Source organism: Geotrypetes seraphini, chromosome 9 (assembly GCF_902459505.1).
Source record: "Geotrypetes seraphini chromosome 9, aGeoSer1.1, whole genome shotgun sequence".
NCBI classification, from domain to species: Eukaryota; Metazoa; Chordata; class Amphibia; order Gymnophiona; family Dermophiidae; genus Geotrypetes; species Geotrypetes seraphini.
The window spans coordinates 64,894,041-64,919,308 of NC_047092.1; the positions used below are offsets into that span (position 1 = coordinate 64,894,041).

The 25,268-nt window shown below is 42.3% G+C and overlaps 2 protein-coding genes across 3 annotated transcripts in view; one reads left to right on the forward strand and one right to left on the reverse strand.

The window, feature by feature from the left end:
* TMEM117 (transmembrane protein 117) overlaps positions 1 to 25,268 on the forward strand; it is a 649,075-nt gene that overhangs the window by 465,554 nt on the left and 158,253 nt on the right. The window lies entirely within an intron of this gene.
* Positions 15,949 to 25,268, reverse strand: part of NELL2 (neural EGFL like 2) — a 648,388-nt gene continuing 639,068 nt past the window's right edge. For both annotated transcript variants that reach the window (XM_033959423.1, XM_033959422.1), the window contains one exon: positions 15,949 to 16,527. In XM_033959423.1, coding sequence (XP_033815314.1) covers positions 16,477 to 16,527 — 51 coding nt within the window. In that variant the 3' untranslated portion in view covers positions 15,949 to 16,476. The remainder of the gene's footprint in view (positions 16,528 to 25,268) is intronic.

Here is a 25,268-nt window from a genome sequence, read left to right on the forward strand (position 1 = left end):
ACACTTGAAACTTCAAAATTAATGCTGAAGTTTTGCTTGCCGATGCAGTAAACAAATTATATGTAACCAGGATCTGTGAAGAAGAAATGTGCTAATCAGATAGAGCACACAGGACACAATTTTAGTGCAGAACCTTGTGTGCATATCTGAGCAGATAAAAGTATCTGCACATGTGCTGGGATACTATTCTGTGCATAAAATTCAAATCCCAGACTCAAAAGCCCAGTTCTTTGAAGATACTTTCAATTCCAAAGACATTCTAAGCACCAATATCTGTCTTATTTTCTCTGTAATTCTCCCACCTAAGCACTGTAAATAGATGCACTTTTTTATCCAGTTTGTCTATCTTGACTAGACTGTAAGCTCTTTTGAGCAGGGACTGTCGGTAAAGACCCTTCTCTTCAACTAAAATTACAGTCACAATCTACCCCTCACCCCCCTAAACTCCCCTCCATTCTACCCTCTTTTCTCCATTCTGATCCCCTACTTAAATAGTTGTATAGTCCATTTTTAACCTGTACTTAAATTACTGTATAGTCCTTGTACTTAAAATACTGTATAGTCTTTGTATTGTCCAAATGTAGGCCGTTCTGAATACTGGGAGGAAGGGATAAAAATCTAAATAAATTAAAAAAAAAAATAATAATAAATACATAAATAGTACTGCTAGAGAAATAATTACACTGGGCTCAGTATTTCAAAACAAAATATTTCCTAGTCACATTGCAGCCAGGGAGAAGATATCATGCATAACTGCCGACCATCAAGCCCCTTGAACTGCCAAAATGGCTGCCCCTTACTCCCGGCCCAGCACCCGAAATCCCCCACGTAGCACCAGACCAACCACCACCTTGGGTAGATGGAAGAAGTGCCTTTAACCAGTGAGCCACCTCACAGTGGTGCCTCAAATGTTAGACCTGTTTCTGGGTATATTTCACCTGCTGATTCCAAAAATGCCACCAGTTTTCTCCTATCAGTTCTAGTTTTTGATACAGAACATGTGCCATATGCCACTTTTCACTCTGCTCGCTCATTAAAAAATCAGGATATTTTAATGTAGTGTTTAAATTAATATCTTTTAAGCATGAAGGAAACATTAAAAATTAAAGGAGAAGTATACAACATGAAAATCTACTTATTTCATACCAAAAGGACAAACTTTCCAATCATTCCACACACAAGAAGCTCCTTTTGTAAGACTTCTGAGAGTAGGATCTGCCAGGACAATCCCGTGTAAGATTCCAACAATAGTCTGCCATTATGTATGCATCCCATCTTCCTTGGAATCTGGCTTCCATTGTTTTTATGTCATAGTGAAATCTTTCACCTTGCTCTTTGCTTAAATCACCAAGGTTCTCTGGACTGACTGTGCAGATAATGGACTTTAACACTCATGTTACAGCCAAGCCTGTTGAAATGAAAAAGCATTTCATCTACTAACTTTGTCTAGTTGTCTGCCTTCTTGTTGCCAAGAAAGTTTTTCACAACAAGAAGAAATGAAAACCAGGCACATGATTCGATCTCATTCATTGATGCTATGAAATGTGGGTCATTTATAAGTTGTCTGATCTGTGTGTGAACCATCAAAAATTCCTGCCTTTACTTTTTCCATGGTAAGTCTAGGTTAACACATGTACTAGTATTCAATGCACAAACCGTCTTCATTCAAAGCCTTTACAAACTGTTTCATCAGGCCTAGCTTTATATATAGTGGTGGCAGTATGATTCTATCTTGTGCTACCAAAGGTCATTATACACAAAAAAGTGGGTAATTTAAATACATAAATTTCCCATTCATAAAAGAAAGCTTGTTATGACATCCTGATTCTGCAGAAGAGATCTTTTAAATAGTGGCAAAAAATTGATAAATTCAGCCATATCTAAGAAACTAGAGCTGATGTGGTCTCTCCAATGCAATTTTCTGAATCAGCACCCCAATAACACCAGGAACAGGTAAAAAAAAACAAGGCACCAAGAAAAATATATTTTTGTTGTTGTCCTGTGTTAGTGGTAGTAGTTGTTGTGGTTTCTTCTAATCCCTGTATCCCTTAATCCCTAATCCCTGTATCTCCTAATCCCTAATCCCTTAATCAAACTGATGTTCACTGTCTTTCTTACTTTCCACTCCTTCCCAGGCTTAGTTTCTTTCCTGGAAAGTCTCTCTCAATTATTTGAGGCTGTGTTGCCTCCCAGGGAATCCCCTGTGCCCGTAACTAGGGAAACCAGAACTCTTGGGTCTAGTTCTCTTTCTTGGAAGTCACAATCCCAAAGATCTCCCTGAACTGATTCCACTCTGGAACAGATATACTGCTCCTTGCCTGAGTCCTACCCTTCTGAGTCAGGCAGGATCTGTTCTGGCCAGTTAGCGCCACCTCCTAGAGCAGGGGTGTCAAAGTCCCTCCTCGAGTGCAGCATTCCAGTTGGGTTTTCAGGATTTCCCCAATGAATATGCATGAGACCTATTTGCATGCACTGCTTTCATTGTATGCTAATAGATCTCATTCATATTCATTGGGGAAATCCTGAAAACCCTGGATTGCGGCCCTTGAGGAGGGACTTTGACACCCCTGTGCTAGTGGATAGCCTAACTTCCAGCTCAATACAAGAACTTTTCTGTAACATATATGTCCTGGGAAGCAGGTATAAATCCTGATGCCCATCTATTTGGACTTAGACATACATTGCCCTTCTGAAATCAAGAACACCTGCTTATTTTTTAACCCCATACAGTCCATCCTAAACCATGCCTAGACTATTCCCCTTTACCACATGCACTTTTTTCAGTTTTAGATATACAGTACTCCCCTGAAATTTGCAGGGGTTCTGTTCCAGGAGCACCCACGAATTATGAAAAACCAGACTGGCTGACGTGATGGGGGAGGGGAGAGGAGGAGGAATCGGCTATGCAGAAGGCTGATTCGCGGACTCAGTCATTCCCTGTATTTTCTGACTGGAAGAGGCAGTCAAAAAATGCCGCGAATGACTGAGTTTGCGATTCGCGGGGGTCTACTGTATATATATATTTCTCCAAATTTTGTGAAATCGAGATATAGACGTATCTTGGTCTAAAGCATGACTAGGCTTCTAAAATGACTACCATGATTTTTTTTTTTTTTTCATTTTGCTTCTCCCTTTTCCTATACATGGATAATATTCAATTATTGATTCCCATTGGTAGAAACCTTTATGAAACCACAGAGAAATGTAATGTTTGTCTACAGTTGTTCAGAGAGAAAAGGCCAACTGTTTCATTATTAATGCTCAGTAATCAGAAGCAATATGTATAAATTGGTCTCAAGTGAATGACAGGCTAAAAAAACTCCAGTTATAGTCATTCCACTGAAAGATTCCATTTGGGATCTGGAAATAATTATAGATTCTGATGTCATATTTGTCCCTCAGATTAAAAGAGTCATGCAACATGTTTACGCTAAACATTGGAGAAACCATTACCACCATTTTGGCATGGTCAGCTTTTTGTGCAATTATGCAGGCTCATGCGACAAATTTTTCTAATGTAATATCTATAGGGCTCTGGGAAAAAATCTTGAGAAAGCTGTAGATTATTCAAAATATGTATTAGTTCTACTATATGCCTCTCCAGGTTGGTTTTGAAAGTATAAAATGTAAAGAAAAAAAAAAAGAAAACCCCTAAAATTAGTTACATGTAATGGAGATTTTGTTGACAGTAAGATAAATGAGACATACCCACCCCATATACTTGAAGAGCTAACACAAGACATAGCAGTTGTGTGGTAAGTCCTCCTGCACCTGCTTAAGAGAGCAGTCTGTGTCTGGACAGTGAACACCTACTTGACTCTGACTTGACTTGACTGGACACCTACTTGTCTCTGATTTATTCTTCTGACTTTGAAGAATCCTGTGACAGGTAAGTGAATTTGGGTTAGATGCACTAAAGTCAGCGATCGTTGCTAAACCTATTTCCACAGCTTTAGTAACGATTGCTTTTACCGACCCAATTCCCAAAATGGCCCACCGTCTGTTTTTCCCCTCGATCACCCATTTTTCGATCTGGCCATGCAAATTAGCTAAAACCCCAATGAAACTTAGCCATATGATTGATGCACTAACAGTGCTTGGCTATCCCCCCTCCCCCCCAAAAAAAAAATTAGGGTTTTAGCGATCGGAAAAACCAACAGGTCTGCTTATTATTATTTTTTTGTTGTTCAATGGCACAGATATATTGCATGTGTTGCAAATGCAAAATATCAGTACCATAAAAAAGAGGAAAAAGTCCCCCATCAATGATGACAGCCCTCCCCATTGAACTCAGCACTGGGAACCCCCCCCTCGAGAGAAAATTAGCAGGAGGGATGCCCACTCCCTCCTGCCAACAGAGACCCTCCAAACTATCCCCTCCCCCTTTCTCCTGAAAAAAGGCAGGACGGGTGTCCATTCCCTCCTGCTACTGGATGCTCCCCTGAAACCCCCTCCCATACCTTTGTTAAACGTTGGAAGCTGGAAGGAAGCATGGTCCCTTCAGCTCCTGCTCGTTGAAAATGGCAGGCCTTCCCATTTCCAGTGCACCATGTGATACACGGGGAGGAGCCTAAGGCCTTGATTGGCTCAGATGCCAATCAGGGCCTTAAGCTCCTCCCTATGCATCCCATTTGATGCACAGGGTGGGGCCATTAAAAAAAAAAAAGACACTCTGACAGCAGTGACAGGAGGCTACTTTCCCTGTCACTGCTGCTAGGGAATGCGCATGTGTCAATCACTCACTAAGCGATTGATCTGTCAGATTTGCATGCAAATGATTTGCAGCTCCTCAAACTTATCTTTTAACATCCTGTGAGAGATTGGACTTTCACCCCCAGGGTTTGGGAGGTAAAGCTTGTGCACACAAACTCTGGACAAACTTTGAAACTGTCAAAGAAATCTTTATTTATTTACAGGACCCTGAGTCTGTTCCCTCACAGCCCAGCGAGGAAAATTACTCACAGTTTAACTCAGCAGTCTAGTTCAATAACATAATTCTTTACATTTCATAAGGTTCATAGGAACACCAAACACTCCTTTGGCCCATGTGTGCCAGGCTCTAAATCCTGACTGCAAAAGTCTATTCAGTATATACAATTTTGCTCACCTTAATCACACTGATGTTCACCGTCTCTCTTACTCTCCACTCCTTCCTTGGCTTAGTTTTTCTCCTGGAAAGTCTCTCTCAATTATTTGAGGCTGTGTTGCTTCCCAGGGAATCCCCTGTGCTCGTAACTAGGGAAATCGTCTCTCTCCAGAGGCCTCTTGGGTCTAGGTCTTTTTCTTGGAAGCCACGATCCCAGAGACCTCCCTGAACTGATTCCACTCTGGAACAGATATACTGCTCCCTGCCTGAGTCCCTTCTGAGTCAGGCAGGATCTGTTCTGGCCAGTTAGTGCCACCTCCTAGAGCAGGGGTGTCAAAGTCCCTCCTCGAGTGCTGCAATCCAGTCGGGTTTTCAGGATTTCCCCAATGAATATGCATGAGATCTATTTGCATACACTGCTAATAGATCTCTTTCATATTCATTGGGGAAATCCTGAAAACCCGACTGGATTGCGGCTCTCAAGGGGGAACTTTGACACCTCTGTCCTAACTGCCAGCTCAATGAACCAGTGACCTCTGCTGTCCAGTGATATATTAGCAACATTATTGAGGGAGAATCCCTGACTCTCTCACACATCCCTGGTGATCTAGTGGCCTCTTCGGGGGTAGAAAAGAACCCCTCTTTCCTTCCCCTGCCACCACTATAGCTACTCTGAAGATGTTCAAGATGGCTGCTATGACTTCATGTGGCAGCCTTGCGTGACTTCACAAAGTCTCACGAGGCTGTCGCATGAAGTCTTGGCAGCCATATTGAACATCTTCAGAGCAGCAGTGGTAGCTATAGCGGCGGCAGAGGCAGGAAAGAGTTGGGTTCTTTCCTGCTCCAGAAGAGGCCACTAGACCACTAGGGATGTTAAGGTAGGGCACAGTGGGGGGATGGTTGCCAGAGGAGGGGGGAGGAAGGGATAGATGGATAGATGCCAGAGCAAAGATGGAGGGAAGGGAGGGAGGCCAGAGCAGGGAGAGAGGGTTGGATGACAGCCAGTCATCCAGAGCATGGAGGGTGAAAGGAGAGAAATGCCAGGGGGGGAGGTAATGTATACAAAGATGCCAGAGGAAGGAAAGGGAAGGAGACAGAGATGGTGGGGGAAGAAGGGAAAGAAAGAAAAGAAGAGAGATGCAAGAGCATGAGAGGGTGGGGTAGAGACAGAGAGAGGAGAGAGAAAAATGGTGAGAGGGTGAAGCTGAAATAAATTATTTGTTAAGTATGAATTACTTTGTTAAGTATATGAAGGAGAGAAGGGGCACAGGCTGGATAGAAGGGGGAGAGGATAGGCAGTATATGGAAGGGGCATAGAAAGAGAGAAGTCATATGAAAGGGAGAGAGAGGGTGAACAGTGGATAGAAGGGGCAGGATTTGGGTGGAACCAGAATTTGGACATTTTCTTGAAATAATAGAACAAAATAAAAACATCTAGAGCAAAAACTGGGACTTTTTTTCTGGATCTATTTTGATCAAGACTGAGACATAAAAAGTGCCCCAACTGACCAGCTGACCACTGGAGGGATTAAGGCATGACAATGACAATACATACCAGGCTCCGTGACAACTTCAGTGGACTATAGCGAAGGGGACCCATGTATATATATGAGTCTATGTTCACCATTTATAATACAATGTATGCCATGCTAAGCTGCCATCCTATGTTTGTCGTGCAATACTTGTCATACTGTGTCACATCGTGCCATGTTTTTCATGTTATATTTTACCAGGCTTTGTTAAGTATGTAAATTTGGATCCCATTCTGAGCTATCCCGGGCGGACAGGATATAAAACCAAATAAATATAGCGGCGGTTGGATTATCTTGCATCCTTTCCTAGTCTGTCAAAAGTGTCTACCGTCATCTCCACACATCTTGGTATATACTGTACAAAGATACCCATCACAGATCCAAATTGTTTTATGAAATAAATAATATATATGGTCTATTTCTGCAGATGTATTACCATTTAAACAAAAATAATTTAGGAAGTGTATGATAGTTGAACACCAGTAAAATGAAGAAATATAACTTCTATATGAGCACTGTTCACGTGCTAGTTTAAATGGCTTAAGACCGCTTGTGTCCTTTTTCTCTTGTTTAAAGCTTGGGACAAGTTCATTGGATCTCTAAGGGAGAGGAGAGGATAGTGGGTGGTATGGTTGGGCAGACTAGATAGGCCATATGGTCTTTATCTGCTTTCATTTTTCTATGTCTCTATGTTAAAGGCTTTGCATATTTGTGTTTACTGCATTTTAAAATTTAACTGGGAGAAGATGCATATTAGACATGTTACTTCTTTCAAAATATGTTGTACTGAAGAGATACCGGTAATTATGTGCCTGTGTTTCCTTATAACATAGGCTTAAAAATATGCATCTTTTGGGATGTCTCACATTGGTAATCTGTTATAAAATTACCTTGCAATTAATCAAAAGTTATACATTTCCCAAGCTAGCATTTTTATCATAAAGCACTTATGCAATTGCCATTTATTCTGCTGAAAACTGACCTCAATATATTTAACAATTTAAATTTAGGATTTTGCTGATTATGGAGAGTAGTTATTAGGCCCCAAACTATTTGCCCCTTAATATGTGTTAAATAGCAATAACATAAAATAATTGAAATAAATGTTAATTTAAGATATCTCAGAATAAACAGTAATGAGATGTAAAATATGCAAATGCATACAAAACACCTTATTACTATGCAAACTTAATAACACAGCTTGTGCTGAACACAATCTGCTGTTGCCTTTCCTGGCTGGGAACATTGGGCAGATAAGCCATGGCCTGATACTCTTGGGAGCTTCTTAAAGGACTGGCTCAAATTCAGCAGCTTCCCTGACTCCTTCATCCCCCAATGTACCTCTTGCACATCCTCCCTCCTGTTGTTCTGTAATACATGCCCCCTCAAAGGCACCCCTTGCACATTCCCTCCTCCTGATGTCCCCAATACGTGCCCCACAATGCCCTGAGTATATCCTCATTTCCTCCCCTTTCCTGAATATCCCCAGTTACATATCCACAGCCTTGATAGCCCCCCAATCCTCAAAAGCTCTCCCTAACCCCCTGTGGACCCCAGGCCTAGTTTTGTAATCTCTGGGGCACCGTTCCCTCTAAGGGGTGTAGTAGTTCTTTGCCTACAGTCTTGCCTGTGGGGGGTGCTATTCAACTATCATATTTTTAATAGTGAGGGGTAGGCAAGCTCTGCAAGACTCCAAGAAACCTGCCTGTCCCTAATGATTGAAAACACCCTCAGCAATGCCGTTGGAGGACTCACACTCAGCTTACAGGGAACAGTGCTCTGGGGTTTAGTGGGGTCAGGCTGCAGTAATCCCCAATTGCTTCTGCCCCTTCTGTAGCCAAACTGGGGCTGGTTACAAAACAGTAGCTTGGCCCCTAGCAGTTGTACCAAGAGTTTGGAAGGGGCAGGAGTGGCTAGGAAGTGAGATGTTCTGACCCTTCTAGTCCCCAGGGATAACTGAAGGTCAGCCTGGGGGCCTATGGGAATTGGGGATCTTTTGGAGATTGGGGGGGAGCCAAGGAGGCTGGAGGTTTTGCAATTAAAGAAATCTACGTGGCTGAAGGAACATTGGGAGAGGAGCATATATTGGTGAACAATAGGAGCGGGGTCGGGAGGGGGGGAACAGGGAGTGCTTGTTGAATTCAAGCTAGTTCCTTAAAAAAGTGCCACATTCTTATGCTGTCCCATTTGAGGGAGAACAAAATAAGAAGCATAGCCCTCAGCTGGTTCCACTCCTGTCTCTCTCTCTTCATACATTAGAGCTGGCACTTGAGGGCTCTACCTCTACTCCCTATACGCTTTCTTGGGTTCTTCAGGGATCTAGCATTGCATCTTTGAGTGGAGGAATAACCTAATGTGTGGTGCAGTGACCTGACAACCTTCCCCCTGCAACTCCTTATGACTCTAGGCAAGTCACTTAACCCTTAATCACGTGCCCCAGAATAAGTGCCAGTATATGTTATATAAACAACTTTGATAGTAACCACAGAAAGGTGGTACATCAAATCCCTTCCCGTTTCCCTTTGGCACCTTTACCCAAACCTTAGGGCTTAACATTTATATTTCTGTTCATGTTATTCATCTTTTAGCTGCCCATGATACCTGAACTGTGGTTGTGAACTACAGTTCAAAAGCAACTTGTCGAAAATTGACTTGTAATCAGAACACAAGTTCATTTTCATTGTAGGAAAGTGAAGCACTTTGGCTCTCCTCAATTCCTTTTCAGCAAACCATAAACTCTCATACTCATTAGAGACCAGCTCTTATCCCTTGGGGTTTTAATTGGCAGCTCTCTTTCTTTCAGCCCCCATATTTCTTCTTTACTTCCAAAATTATTTTTTGCTCTTCAGAAAATTAGATCCTTGAAGCCGTTCTTAGACAATTGTGCCTTGAAGACCTTAATATGCACACTTATACTAAATTGTCTTGATTACAATAATGCCATGCTAATAGATCTTCCTCTCTACTCCTATAAAAGTGTACGACTCATTCAGAACACTTCAGTTGAACTTATTTATAATGCACAGAGATAAGATCATGTCGCTCCTCTTTTGTTCAAACACCAGCTGCCTATTTAGTGCAGAATTTAATTTAAATTATACTACTCACACATAATGTATACTACACTAGATTGCCTCTCTACTTATCTTCACTGCTTATCTCATATCATCTGTCTCAGATTTTAAATGATTGGTTATCCTACTGTTATGAAAATTAGTCTGGACTTTTTACAAGATGCGACCTTGAGCTGGTCGCGGTGGTAACAGCTCCGATGCTCATAGGAATTGTATGAGTGTCGGAGCTAAAACCACGCTATAGTTTTGTAAAAAAAAAAAAAATGGTGGGGGTGTTAGTTTGCGATTCCATATTCCATACTGGATGAAGGTGTTTTCTGTGTATATGAAAGACATGGTTCTCTGTTAGCATTGACTGTGCGGGATCAATCTATACTAGTCTGGCTTGAGTATATAAGATGCTGCCGTTTCCTAGGTACATTCTTGTTGTGCAATGTGTGGATTGTTACTAAAAATTATATTTTTCATATAGATGAGGGGGTGTCAAAAAATGATGGACCCCGGGTATCACATATGCTAGGGAAACCACTGGTCTGATCCCAGCTCTTTGGAATCAACTTCCAATAAATCTTTGTACAGAAACCTCTATAAATGCACCACACCAAAACCAAAAGTGAGTGCAGTATTGAAAACCATCCCAGAAACGCTCTTGACTCTGTATTGCAACACCTTTGCAGAAGTTCAAGTATTATAACACCTTACAGAAGCTCATGTAAACCACTCTGAATTGACTCACCCAGTCATTAGTAGCGGTATAAAAGCTTTCAATCTGCCCTCAAACTATGACTTCTATTGATAAGAATACCCCTTCTGAGACTAACAGATTGATGTTCTGTCTCTCTCTTTTCTTTTCTTTTTTAGGTTCAGACTGTTACCTTCAGTATTCAGTTTGTTGCTTTGTACTAGGAAATTGATGTTGTGTTATTCTGTCCTTTCCCTCTGCTCTGCTGCTGGACTGTATCCTGTTGTTATAGTGTCTCTTTTGTGTGTTATATGGAATGCAGTTTCATCTTATTATGTTATGCCACCATGATGGCTAATTGAATGAGGTGGATGCCAAATTTCACCAATAAATTAATAAATTCATAGTGCAGCTTGTAAGGTTGATTGTAAGCTGCATTATTCATAATCTGCATGAATGATTAATCTGCATTACTGAGCCACTCCCAAGGAAAATTAATGTGCAGTAAAGCCTGACTCTTAGGGCTCCTTTTATCAAGGCAGGCTAGCGTTTTAACGCACGTAATAGCGTGCGTTAAACCGCCAGCTGCGCTATCCGCTACCGCCTCCTCTTGAGCAGGCGATAGTTTTTGGCCAGCGCATGATGGAGTCGCACGTGTTAACCCCGCTAGCGCGCTAGCTTGATAAAAGGAGCCCTTAGTGTACCTTAATAAATATCCCATTCATTTGAGATATTTCATTATGATGCACTTATTATTTGTTGTATTTTCCTGGATTCTGTATAGATCACTCAAATTTGGGTGCCCAAATCTGAGTGTAGATCCCAGATTCACATATAAACTAATTAATCAATGATGGGATTAGCACTTAATTGGAGTTAGCAAGCACTTAATTTGCAGTAATTAGGTGTTACATACAGATCTGCCTAATGCCCTATTCAATAACATGCATGCTTAGTTTTATAGCATGCAACTACAAAGGGGTGTGGCCATGGGAGATGCATGGGAGGGGCCATGTTATAGAATACCTGCATTTCCATGCATAACTGCCATTGGTTAGGCAGCAGCATTTACACGAGCTTTTGACAGGCATAAATCCTCATGCCAAAAGTTTATTGTTTATTGACAGTTGATATACCGCTTCTAATGACTAGGGAGTCAATTCAGAGCGGTTTACATGAACTTCCGTATGGTGTTACAAAACAGAGCTTCTATAGTAATGTTATAATACATTTACATATCTTTTACATTTACCCCCTCGTCTATTAAACTGCGCTAGCAGTTTGTAGCGCAGAGGGCCGCTCTGAATGGCCTGTGCTGTTCCAACGCCCATAGGAACTCTATGAGCGTTGGAAGCAGCACGGGTCATTCAGCACGGCTCACCGTGCTAAAAACTACTAGCACAGTTTAATAGAAGAGTCCCTAAGTCTTTTATAGTAATTAGTTACCAAATCTTCGCCCTATAGTCGGGGGTGGGTACCCACTTTTACACCGGAGCAGTAAGTAACAATCCTGATGGGGCGAACCAAATCTCCGCTTCTAAGTCTGAGGTAAGTACCCTTATTGCAAAAGAATCACTAGGTGACACTTTAATTCAAATGGATGGCTCACTACAGGAGCTTAGCAAACAGAAAGAGTGGAGAGCTATGTATGTTAACGCACACAGCCTAGGGAATAAATTTCTAGAACTAGAAACAGAAATAGTTAATGCAGACCTAGACATAGTAGCAATATCCGAAACATGGTTCACAGACTCTCATGGGTGGAATATAACTATACCAGGATACAACCTGCTTCGACAAGACAGAGAGGGTAAGTTAGGAGGAGGGGTGGCACTTTACATCAAAGAGAACATTAAGACAACCAGGATCACGGATGTCAAGTTTACTGGGGAATCCATCTGGGTGAACCTGGCCAGAGGCAGAGAAAAATGCCTGTACCTTGGTGTGGTATACAGACCTCCAAGACAATCGGAGGACAAGGACGCAGAATTAATTGAAGACATTGAGAATATCACTTTACGGGGGGACGTCATTCTGATAGGAGACTTCAACATGCCTGATGTAGACTGGAACATACTCTCAGCGACAACTTGTGATAGCAGGAGTATATTAACATCCATGAAGGGAGTACGGCTCAAACAAATGGTACTAGAGCCCACTAGGGCCCAGGCCATCCTGGACCTGGTACTTACGAACGGGGAAAGCGTCTCGGAGGTCTCGGTGGGAGAAACGCTAGCCACCAGTGACCATAACATGGTATGGTTCAACCTTAAGAAAGGCTTCCCTAGGTCACAAACAAAAACAAGGGTACTCAATTTCCGAGGCACTGACTTCGCACGCATGGGAGATTTCGTCCATCAGACGCTGCAGGTTCAAGAAGTAACTGATAATGTGGAAGCTATGTGGTCAACCTTGAAATCGACCCTTCATGAGGCAACTAAACGCTACATAAAATCGGTAACCAAACAGCAAAGAAAAAAGAAACCCCAATGGTTCACTGATGAGGTCTCTTACCTCGTCAAAGAGAAGAAAAAAGCATTTCTCTCATACAAACGCACGGGGAAAAAAGAAGCAAACATTGAATACAGGACAAAGTCTGCAGCGGTCAAAACAGCAGTCAGGGAGGCCAAACTTCGAATGGAAGAAACTCTAGCGAAGAACATTAAGAAAGGGGACAAATCCTTCTTCAGGTACATTAGCGATAGGAAAAAGAACACAAACGGGATAGTACGCCTTAGAAAGCCAGAAGGGAACTATGTGGAAACAGATTCCGATAAGGCCAAACTACTGAATGATTACTTCTGTTCAGTCTTCACCTGCGAGGCATCAGGGCACGGGCCACGGCTGGAAGCAAAGCAAAGCATGGAAGACCCATTTCAGAATTTTGAGTTCACACCAACTGATGTTTACAGAGAACTGTCAAGACTCAAGGTGAACAAAGCCATGGGACCGGATAATTTGCACTCAAGAGTGCTCAGAGAGCTATGCGATGTTCTGGCGAAACCGTTAGTCATGCTCTTCAATCTCTCCCTAGGTACGGGGAGAGTCCCCCTAGACTGGAAAACAGCCAACGTTGTTCCTCTGCACAAAAAGGGTTGCAGAGCAGAGGCTGCGAATTACAGGCCAGTGAGTCTCACATCAATAGTGTGTAAACTCATGGAAACTCTACTTAAAGGTAAATTAGACACGATATTGGATGAGGGAAATCTGAGGGATCCCTGTCAACATGGATTCACTAGGGGAAGGTCATGCCAATCCAATCTTATCAGCTTCTTTGACTGGGTGACAGGAAAGCTAGACTCGGGAGAGTCTCTAGACATAGTGTACTTGGATTTCAGTAAGGCTTTTGACAGTGTTCCACACCGTAGACTATTAAACAAGATGAAATCGATGGGGTTGGGTGAGAAACTAACTGCATGGGTCAATGATTGGCTGAGTGGAAGACTTCAGAGGGTGGTGGTCAACGGCACCCTCTCTGAGACATCGGAGGTGACTAGCGGAGTGCCGCAGGGATCAGTCCTGGGACCATCCCTTTTCAACATATTCATAGGGGACTTGACCCGGGGGCTTCAGGGTAAAGTAGCGCTGTTCGCCGACAACGCCAAACTGTGTAATATAGTAAGTGAAAGCAATCTCAAGGATAGTATGACGCAGGATCTGATCACATTGGAAAACTGGTCCTCGACATGGCAGCTGGGCTTCAACGCTAAGAAGTGTAAGGTCATGCATCTCGGCAGCAGAAATCCATGCAGAACATACACCTTGAATGGAGAAGCACTAACTAAGACTTCAGAAGAACGGGACTTGGGAGTAATCATCAGTGCAGACATGAAGGCTGCCAAACAAGTAGAGAAAGCCTCATCCAAGGCAAGGCAAATGATGGGATGTATCAAGAGAAGCTTCGTCAGCCGCAAACCTGAAGTCATAATGCCACTTTACAGATCCATGGTGAGACCTCATCTGGAATACTGTGTGCAATTCTGGAGGCCACATTACCGTAAAGATGTGCTTCGAGCCGAGTCGGTCCAGCGGATGGCCACTAGAATGGTCTCCAGACTCAAGGGTCTCTCATACGAAGAAAGACTGGGCAAATTGCAGCTCTATACTCTAGAGGAGCGCAGGGAAAGGGGTGACATGATTGAGACATTTAAATACGTCACAGGTCGAGTCGAGGTGGAAAACGACATATTCGTTCCCAAGGGATCCTCGGTCACAAGGGGGCACCCGCTTAAACTCAGAGGAGGGAAATTTAGTGGTGACACCAGGAAATACTTCTTCACAGAAAGGGTGGTGGATCATTGGAACAAACTTCCGGTGCAGGTGATCAAGGCCACCAGCGTGCTCGACTTTAAGAATAGATGGGACATCCACGTGGGTTCCCTACGAGGGTCGAGCTTAGGAACTAAGTCATCAGCACTCAGACTTAATGGGGTGGGTCAGTAGAGTGGGCAGACTTGATGGGCTGTAGCCCTTTTCTGCCGTCATCTTTCTATGTTTCTATGTTTCTATATAAGTTAGATGCCCTTTACATACTATTAACTTAACATAGATCATCTTTAGGCACCATTTATTGAATCTAGTTCATTATGTTTACATAGATTTGTGTTATTAATATATCAGTATCTTTTCACCACATATTGTAATATATGAACACTTGTAGTTTGAGCACTGGCTTATCAGTAGAAAGTCATTACCCAACATGAGAGTATATTATATTACATTTCTTCAAGTGCCATGAACCAAGGAATTTAGGGCCTGAGATTCAAAACAATTTAGCCAGCCACGGACCGGTTAAATCAATTGGTTGAGGCTTGTCACTAATATTCAGCGGCACCTAGCTGGTGATTATCTGAGAATAATGCCATCGGCAATAAGCACTCTGGGCCCGATTCTCTATATGTTGCCTAAAAAGCTGGCACTGACTTGTGTGGCACTAAGCGTGAATCTATAAAAGTTAGGTGCCCATTATAGAATCATATTTAGCTCCACCTAAGGTGGCGCTAAGCATTCTAAAATGTAGGCATACCCTATTTATGCCAAGGTTTTGTTGGCCTAAATGCCTGCATCTGAGTTAAGTGCCCAATGACACAACTTAAAAACACACCCAAAATTCACCGTTAACCATGCCCGCTTTTAACTATGCACTTTGTACTAGGTGTTCTTCATAGAATTATGCCTATCAAGTAAGACGCCTAATTTTCAAATGCCATTTAGTGTTAATTAAGAAGTGTTGAGTGCTGATGTAGCCTATTACTCAATTAAGTGCCTATATTGGCTAAGTCTGCCAACGTAGGTACCAGCTTTAGGTGTACTTTATAGAATTTGGGCGACTGTGCTTATTTCCACACTCTGTCAAACCTAATTTTAATGCCACACAATAGTATTTCAACAGGACAAGTTCTCTCAAAGATCAAATACTCAAAACTCTAATACAGTACACAATTAGGGAAGAGAAACATTTATTTAAACTCTGCACAATAACAAGCTTACATACTGAACAAATTTAACTAAGAACTAATAAATGCAAAGAAATATGGATAATGTCACCTACCAGATAACATTAATTTTCATGCCTGTACATAACTTTTTTTGTTTGTTTTGTTTACAATAATTGGTATTTTTTCTTCAGAATATGTGTGCAACACATCAAAATTGCAACATTCTTCTTGGCCTACAATATCTTCATTATATTAAATGAGATCCAAAAGCAGATCCGCAGGAACAGTTGAAAAAAGTATGCATGTTAGAAGGTTATTGTAAGAAAATGACCTCTTTCAGCTCTTGATTTGAACAATGCAGTCAAACATAATACCTTCAGAGTCTTGCCCATGTATCAGTCTTTACTAGCTGCAATATACCTCATATTCTGTTGAATGATGTTGAATAGAAATTAGGCAAAATGTATCCTCAATTAAACCAAAGATTTAAATTGTACATATTGGTGCTTTCTCTTAAATCCTCTCAAATACAGTTAATCAAAAGTTTATGCAGGTGACAACTTTTCTTCGTTTCAGTTGGACTCATAAAAAAAATCTAATTTCAGTTAAGATTTGGGTTTTGGTCTGAAGGGACCTTCACCAATCTGCACCATTATTGTCAGCTTCACAGTTCCTGGAGACACTGTGGGTCCACTGAGCAACAGACATGACCATTCTAAAAAAAAAAAAAGAACAACAAAAAACAACCAGAATGAATAAATTAATAGTTTCTAATATCGATAATGAGACTGGTCAAGTGAAAAATGAATACATGATATACCGCAGAAGCATTTAAAACACAGAGACTATACTATTCGTTGATAACTTCATTATACAACTGTAGACATGTTTCTTTCAGTAGTTGAAACATCTTTGAATTTTGGCCAGAGTATTTTATGAAGACAGCCCTAATGCAAAGGTTTTACTTTATCCAGATTCATTCTGGTTGTGTAGTGTAATACTTTTTTCACTTTGTGAGGGAAATTCTATAAATGGGCCTAGGTTATTGAGAAACGTCAACTGAAATGGCAAGCAGTGTTAAATTTAAAGTGCCTACCAGCGCCTAAATAAAATAAACACCAGAATTGTCCAGAGGTGCCTACTGGTGCCTATGCCATTATAGGTGTGGCTAATGCCAGAAGTGGCATTAGATGCTGTAAAGAGCCTATGTAGGTGTGATTCACGACAAAGATAGGTGCTGGAAATGTAGGCTTTGAGAACCCTGGCCTACATTTCCAGTGCCTATCTTTCCCGGAGGCACATAAGAACAGTGGTCCATTTTGCCCAGCAGTCCGCTCACGCGGCAGCCCTTAAGTCAAAGACCAGTGCCCTATTTGAGTCTAGCCCAGGGGTGGGCAACTCCGGTCCTCGAGGGCTGGACTTCAGTCAGGTTTTCAGGATTTCCCCAATGAATATGCATGGAGCAGATTTGCATGCCTGCCACTTTCATTATATGCAAATCTCTCTCATGCATATTCATTAGGGCTAGCCTGAAAACCCGATTGGCCTGGTGGTCCTCCAGGACAGGGTTGGGAACCACTGCTTTAGACCATTTATATGGCTGGTTCTATGCACTGTTTTTATGACCTTATGCATGTGGTAAGGGCAAAGGGTACTCAATTTTTAACATACAGTAGATTCCCCCTCTTTTCAATTCAAGTACACTAATCAGTGCTCAATTGCACATTTCTTTATGTTCACTCTTATCCAGTTTCCTGTATAGCTCACCATTCATCTCCCTATCCACATATTGCCGCATTACCATTGGTTTATTGTGTCTTTTCACTCATATTTTGCTTATTAGTTTTCTCTTTTGATGCCATCAGCTTAAGTACTTTTGTTTGCATGCATAAGTGATATGTCTCATTATGTTTAATTCAATTGATATACTGTATATTTTCTGATGATATCAGTCCAAGTATATTTGATAATATTAGTTTTAAGTATATTCTGTATATGTATTGTGACAAACCCAAGTCCGTTTCGGGTTTTGTCTATGACAAACCCAAGTCCGGTCCGGGTTATGCCACAGGGATAAGGAGGAAATACACTATACCCCTATGCAAGAGAGCTGACCAAGTAGAATCACACACTACAGAGTTAGATGACTATTGCTCGGTCATTGAAGGGGAGTCAGAAGAGGCAGGGCAGGAAAAGTTGAAGCAGGAAATCTGTGCACAGGCTAAACCGGTCCCTAAGCCTGCTAGGAGATTACTACCTTTCCAGCAGCCTATCCATACAAAAGTCAAGGCTGGAAAGGAACCTGCACTTAGCCAGATGGAACAAGCCTGTGTGTGTGAGGCCCTTCCCCCACCTAGTCTGAGGGGAGTGTCTCTCCACAGCTTAAAATGAGGCAGTGCAGAACACTAGGGGGCAAGCAGAGTGGAGGCAAACGGGAGAGAGTAAACCTGGAGGGAGCCAGCCAATCTCTCTTCTCCCGGTGGAGGCTGGAGGTACAGACTGGCAGATGGTGGATGCAGAGGAGCTTGCTTCTGCCTCTGATGGTTGGGAAGGAACCCCAGGGGAAGCCATGGATACACAAGAGAGTCTGGTAGGACCGGAGGTTTTTCCCATGGACATTGAAATGCAATGAGAGATATGTGCAGTGCCTTTGCCCACAATCTCTGAGCCTCCAGAGAAGACAAAGTTTTGTTTGAAGGGAATTTGTATGTCTCTCTGTTTATAGTGAACTTTAAGTTTGAGCCTGAGAGCTTTATTTTGAGGCTAACAAATGTTTGGAAGTATTTTCCTGTTAGCTGCTAGGCTGAGCCAGGTACATTCCTCCCCCACAGCTGTGCATAATTAATCATAGTAACATCTCAGCAGGGAGATGTGCTGAGAACCTTGCACGTTCCCAGAGCCAAGGCTATCCAAAAGATAACTTCTCTACCGATTTGGTAGTGCTAAGGGTGCCTTTTAAAATCTGTGCATGTGAGGGTTATGCCTCTTTACAAAACAATAGTGTGTTTGGGGAAACATTGAGCTGGAGATAAACCAGGTGACATGCTTGCCTGTTTTTTTGTTGTTGCTCAGTTTTGTTTGGAGTTTGTTTTTCTTTTCATGGGCTTTACATGCCCATGAACTGGCACAGCTGCTGAAGCATAAGCTGCTTGGTAAATGTTCCTTAAATAATGTGCTTACACTACCTGCCCTGGTGAAGAGGACTTTGTAGCAGAATACTGAGAAAGTCCAGAGGCAGGGGACTGAATGTTAAGGCTGTACTTACCAAAACCTGGACACTGGATTAGAGGGTTTTGCCTCTGATTGAGCAGCTTGTGTTTGCCAAAGGTGAATGATTATTTGTTTTGAAACTGCTGAGCTGAAGCATGTTCTTTTTGCTTGATGAAACCAGTGACCATAATAAAACTTTGATTTAAGGCATTCTGACTTGGACTCTTCCCTTGCATGCCCTTATTAGGCTGATAAGAAGTCAGACAAAGTCCTGAAGGGTCCCTTGGTGGTAAGGGACATGCCGGGCCAGAGAACTTTGTCATGATCCCGGGGCTCGCAGCGCAGCTCAGGAGCGCGGATGTGACAGTATACAAGTATACTTTACACATATGCTGATGGCATCCTTGTCCTTCTTGAGACCGACTCGAACCTTACTAATCTCTCAGAGAACATAACAGCATATATAATGAATCGCCAAGCCTGTGCTCTCACTGTACAAATGAAACTGAACGAGTCCAAAACAAAACTACTTTGGCTCGGCCCAAAATTAGAGCAGCTATCCACCCTCATTTCACTGCCTTCTGGCGCCTCACTGCAGCTTGAGTTCTCAAACAAAATTTTGAGCATCATCATTGACTCTACTCTCTCCTTTAATGACCACCTTAACTCCTTGGTAAAAAAAAATGCTTTTTTTAGCCTTCACATGCTGAGGAAAGTGAGATCCTTCTTCCACTAACAACATTTCGCTGTCCTTGTACAATCTCTAATCCTTTCCAGACTGGACTATTGTAACTCCATCTATTTAAGTCTAACCAAGAAAAGTCCTTAAAGACTTCAGCGGATTCAGAACACTAAGCTAAGCTAATCTTCGCAAAAAGTAAATTTGACTATGTCTCCCCGCTTCTGTCCAAACTTCACTGGCTTCCAGTAATTTCCAGGGATCACTTTAAATGCACCTGTCTAACTTTTAAGATCCTACATGGCATCCTTCCTCCCCTTATTCCACTATCTTGGAACTCCTCAAGCCCTGATACCACCAGATCCACCCCAAAATTTAAACTATCCTTCCCCTTGTTAAAAGGCATCATCTATGCAGGAAAATTAGGGGCTTCTCTCCCCTTAAGAATTACAGGGCTTTGGAATAACCTTACTACCCCACTTCGGAACCTGGGCTCCTTCCAACTATTCCGAAAACATCTGAAAACTTGGCTATTCTCAAAAATGTAATACTCTCTTCCCTTTATATTCCTCCTCCAACCCTTACTACGGTGTTCCCTCTTTATACTAAGTTCATTTAAACCTTCTTTATACTAAGCTCCTGTAACCCGTACTATGAACATAAGAAGTGCCTTTGCTGGGTCAGACCCAGAGGTCCATCATGCCCAGCAGTCCGCTCGTGCGGCGGCCCAACAGGTCCAGGACCTGTGTAGTAGTCCTCTATCTGTACCCCTCTATCCCCTTTTCCTTCAGAAAATTGTCCAATCCCTTCTTAAACCCTAATACCGTACTCTGTCCTATCACACCCTCTGGAAGCGCATTCCAGGTGTCCACCACCCGTTCCTAGCATTGGTTTTGAATCTGTCCCCTTTCAACTTTTCCGAATGCCCTCTCATTCTTGTAGTTTTTGAAAGTTTGACCTCTTTGATCTTTTGACTTCTTTCCTCTCCACTTTCTCCATGCCCTTCATGATCTTGTAAGTCTCTATCATATCCCCTCTAATTCTCCTCTTCTTTAGGGAAAAGAGCCCCAGTTTCTCCAGTCTCTCAGTGTATGAAAGGTTTTCCATACCTTTTATCAAATGTGTCGCTCTCCTCTGAACCCTCATGAGTATCGCCATATTCTTCTTAAGGTACGGCGACCAATATTGGACAATGTACTGCAGATGCGGACGCACCATTGCCCGATACAATGGCAGGATAACTTCTTTCGTTCTGGTTGTAATACCCTTCTTGATTATACCTAGCATTCTATGCGCTCTCTTAGCGGCTTCATTGTCTTATCCACTATTACCCCAAGTCCCTTTCTTGGGTACTCTCACTCAATAACATTCCTCCCATCGTATAGCTGTACCTCAGGTTTTTGCTTCCTACATGCAATACTTTACATTTCTCTACATTGAACTTCATCTGCCATCTCTTCGCCCACTCCCCTAGCTTGTTCAGGTCCCTTTGTAATTCTTCGCAGTCCTATGGAGTGCCTTCTTCTTACTAAGCTCCTGTAAACCGTGCCGAGCTCTACAATTGTGGAGATAATTCAGTATATAAACTTAAGGTTTAGTTTAGTTTAGTTAGTTTTTTATTTTGTTTAATTATTATGCTTTATCCATTTGTTTTATGTCTTGGATACTGTTTATGTGTTTTATGCATATGTGGTTTGATTTTTTCATATGATTTTAAATGCTTTTCTATATGTTTTATGCATATACATTTCGATTTTCTCATATGATTCTAAATGTTTCTTTATGTATTCATATTTTTAATAGTTTCCCCTGAGGAAGACGTTTCCTATTTACGAAACAGGGATCCTTGTTGGGACCACTAGTTTAAATAAAGACTTGATCATTGGATGGAAAAGATGCCTCCATTGCCTTTTGTTTGACGGAGTACACCGCCTGCCAGGCTATTCCAGAAACCTGCTGCTCTACTAGGACTGCTGCTCAACTAGGACTGCCCTTAACATCTGAAGCATGTGTTATTAAAACAGGGGACGGGGCGGGGGGGGGGGGGCAGGCTGGCTAGTTAGTTGCAGATGCAAAGTCACCATGAGGGAGGGAGGGAGGGATGGATTGGTAACTCTGGATCCCTACATCACTGGACCACCAGGGCAGTACTGGAGGCCCTTGGTGGGTCTGTGATGGGGGTAGATCCAGGAAGGGGGACGGACTATCTGCCTGGCTGCAGAGCCAACAGACAAGACACAGGGGAAGGAAGGATGGGTCGCTTCTGCCCCGATACCAGTACTTGAATATAAACCATCGGTTTATATTCAAATTCAATTTTCCCCCCTTATTTTGGGAAAAATATTATTTCTGTTTATATTCGAATAGGTTTATATTTGAGTATATATGGTATATAGAATGATGTTGTGCAATTGATTAATTGGGCTTACAAGTATATGCATGTGATACCTATGTTAAAGCAAATGCATTGGTTACCGGTGTCTAGCAGGATCCAATTTAAAAAGTAGTGGCCCTTATTAATCAGGCAATTTATGGGATAGCACCTCGATTCTTTCTGCAGATTTGGAAAGTTACCAACCAGCACTTACACTGTGATCTGTGAACATGAATATTTGGAGGTCATGTATCTGGGAAAGATATGCAACGCTAACTTAAGGGCAGCTGTTTTTTCTATTGCAGGACTGCTCCTGTAGTATCACTTGCCTGGATATTTACATTTATATAGGAATTTAGTATGATTTGAGGAACTTTTGAAGATTCATCTGGTTTTTTTTTTTTTTTTTTAATCTTTGACATACCCTATGGTTTGAAATAGAAAATGACACGGGGACAAATTTGTCCCTGTCTCCGCAGGAACTCAATTTCCCTGTCCCCATGAGTTTTGTTGCTGTCGCTGTCCCTGTCCCATTCCTGTAAGCTCTGCCTTAACCGCACAAGGCTTGAACACTTATGATTTTAAAGTGTTTGAGGCTTGTGCAGTTGAGGACAGAGCTTACAGGGGCAGGGACAGGAAAAGAACTCACGGGGAAATGAGTTCCTGTGGGGACAGGGAAAAATATGTCCCCGTGTCATTCTCTAGTTTGAAGTACAGTGTAGACACAGTGATGTGAGATCTTCCAGCACGCCGCTTTATTTATTTTTGGACGTCGTGTACCTGGACTTCAGTAAAGCTTTTGACAGTGTCCCACACCGCAGGCTGCTAAGCAAGATGGAATCGATGGGGTTAGGAGAGACACTAACTGCATGGGTCAATGATTGGCTGAGTGGCAGACTTCAGAGGGTGGTGGTTAATGGTACCCTCTCTAAAACATCGGAGGTGACCAGTGGAGTGCCGCAGGGCTTGGTCCTGGGTCCACTCCTTTTCAACATATTCATAGGGGATCTGACTCAAGGGCTTCAAGGTAAAATAACACTATTCGCCGATGACGCCAAACTATGTAATATAGTAAGTGAATGCAGTTTACAGAATTATATGACGCAGGACCTGCTTACATTGGAAAGTTGGTCCTCAACCTGGCAGCTAGGCTTCAATGCTAAGAAATGTAAGGTCATGCACCTCGGAAGCGGAAATCCATGCAGGACATACTTTTTGAACGGAGAAACTTTAACTAGGACATCAGCAGAACGAGATTTAGGAGTAATCATCAGTGCAGACATGAAAATTGCCAATCAAGTAGGGAAGGCTTCATCTAAGGCAAGGCAGATATTGGGTTGTATCAATAGAAGTTTCATCAGCCGAAAGCCTCATAATGCCGTTGTACAGGGCCATGGTGAGACCTCATCTGGAGCACTGTGTGCAATTCTGGAGGCCACATTACAGTAAAGACGTGCGCAGAATTGAATCGGTTCAGCGGACGGCCACCAGGATGATCTCGAGGCTCAAAGGTCTCTCGTACGAAGAGAGACTGAACAAATTGCAGCTCTACACTCTCGAGGAACGTAGGGAGAGGGGAGACATGATCGAAACATTTAAGTACCTCACGGGACGTGTCGAAGTGGAAGATGATATTTTCTTTCTCAAGGGACCCTTGGTCACAAGAGGGCACCCGCTCAAACTCAGGGGCGGAAAATTTCATGGTGACACCAGAAAGTATTTCTTCACAGAGAGAGTAGTTGATCATTGGAACAAGCTTCCAGTGCAGGTGATCGAGGCAGACAGCGTGCCAAACTTTAAGAATAAATGGGATACCCATGTGGGATCCCTATGAGGGTCAAGATATGGAAATTGGGTCATTAGGGCATAGACAGGGGGTGGGTAAGCAGAGTGGGCAGACTTGATGGGCTGTAGCCCTTTTCTGCCGTCATCTTCTATGTTTCTATATTTCTATTTTGATATGTGATTTTGTGGAATATAAACTAATATAATATACAGTACATAAATTAAATTGCCTCTGAAACAAAAATGAAGATTAACGACACATGAAATAAAACAAAACAAAAATTTTTGTCTGCCCATGACTAATTTTTAAGTAGCTTAAAAAGTGTTCCACTCCTTTGTAAAGGGTATTGCAAATTTTCCAAAATGAGATACAGTTTGGATTACTGCACTATTGTACATTAAATATAATCAGATCAATATTCAAAGCGATTTAATTGGCCAAAAATGGCTCGTAGTTGGTTAAAGCACTTGTTTGAGGCTAACTGCTAATTTTCAGTGGCACGTAGGCCTGAATACTCTAAATGACACTGGTAGGTACCCACGCTCATTGAAAAATAACATTTAGGGCTCCTTATACTAAGCTGTGCTAGAGGTTTTAGCACGCACCGCATTGCCGCGCACACTAGACGCTAACGCCACCATTGAGCTGGCGTTAGTTCTTGGCATGCAGCACAGGGGGCAGCGCGCGCTAATCCGCAGCATGCACTAAAAACGCTAGCGCACCTTAGTAAAAGGAGCCCTTAAATGCCAACACTGGCGCCTATTGGTGCTTAAAAAATCAGCATTAAAATTGCGCCTCTGTAGGCGCTTTACAGTGCCTAGCACTACTGTAGGCATGGCTAGCGCGGCAGTTTTATTAGGCACCGTAAAGTCCTTACAGAGGCATGATTCACAAATCCTAGACTAGACCAGATTCATATCAAAGGTAAATGCCGGAAATTTAGGCCTGGCCCACATTTCCGGCACCTACCTTTGTTGGAGGCGTGATTCACTAACCAGCACCGCTTTTAAGGCAGCCACTGACAATGATGCTGATTAGAGAATCTGGGTCTTAACCAGTTAGTGCTGCTGAAAATATCCAGTTAACACTGAACTGCAAACTGGCTTTTTTGTAGGCATTCTGGGGGTGGAGTTGGCACTTGACCAGTTAAGTGCTGATATTCAGGTTAACCATGCAAATGAGACCCCATAAAAGTCTGTCCTATCTTTATGCAGTAACCCATAGCCGAATTAGTGCTGAATATTGAACTTAACCAGCTAAGCACTAGCCAGGTTCACAAAACTGGATATTCAATGCCAAAGCCCAGACAGGGCCTAGCACTTAGTACCCAGGAATAACACCAAAATGCTGAATATCAACCCCACATTAATATAACTTCTTTTTATTCTAGTTCATTCTAACAATCAA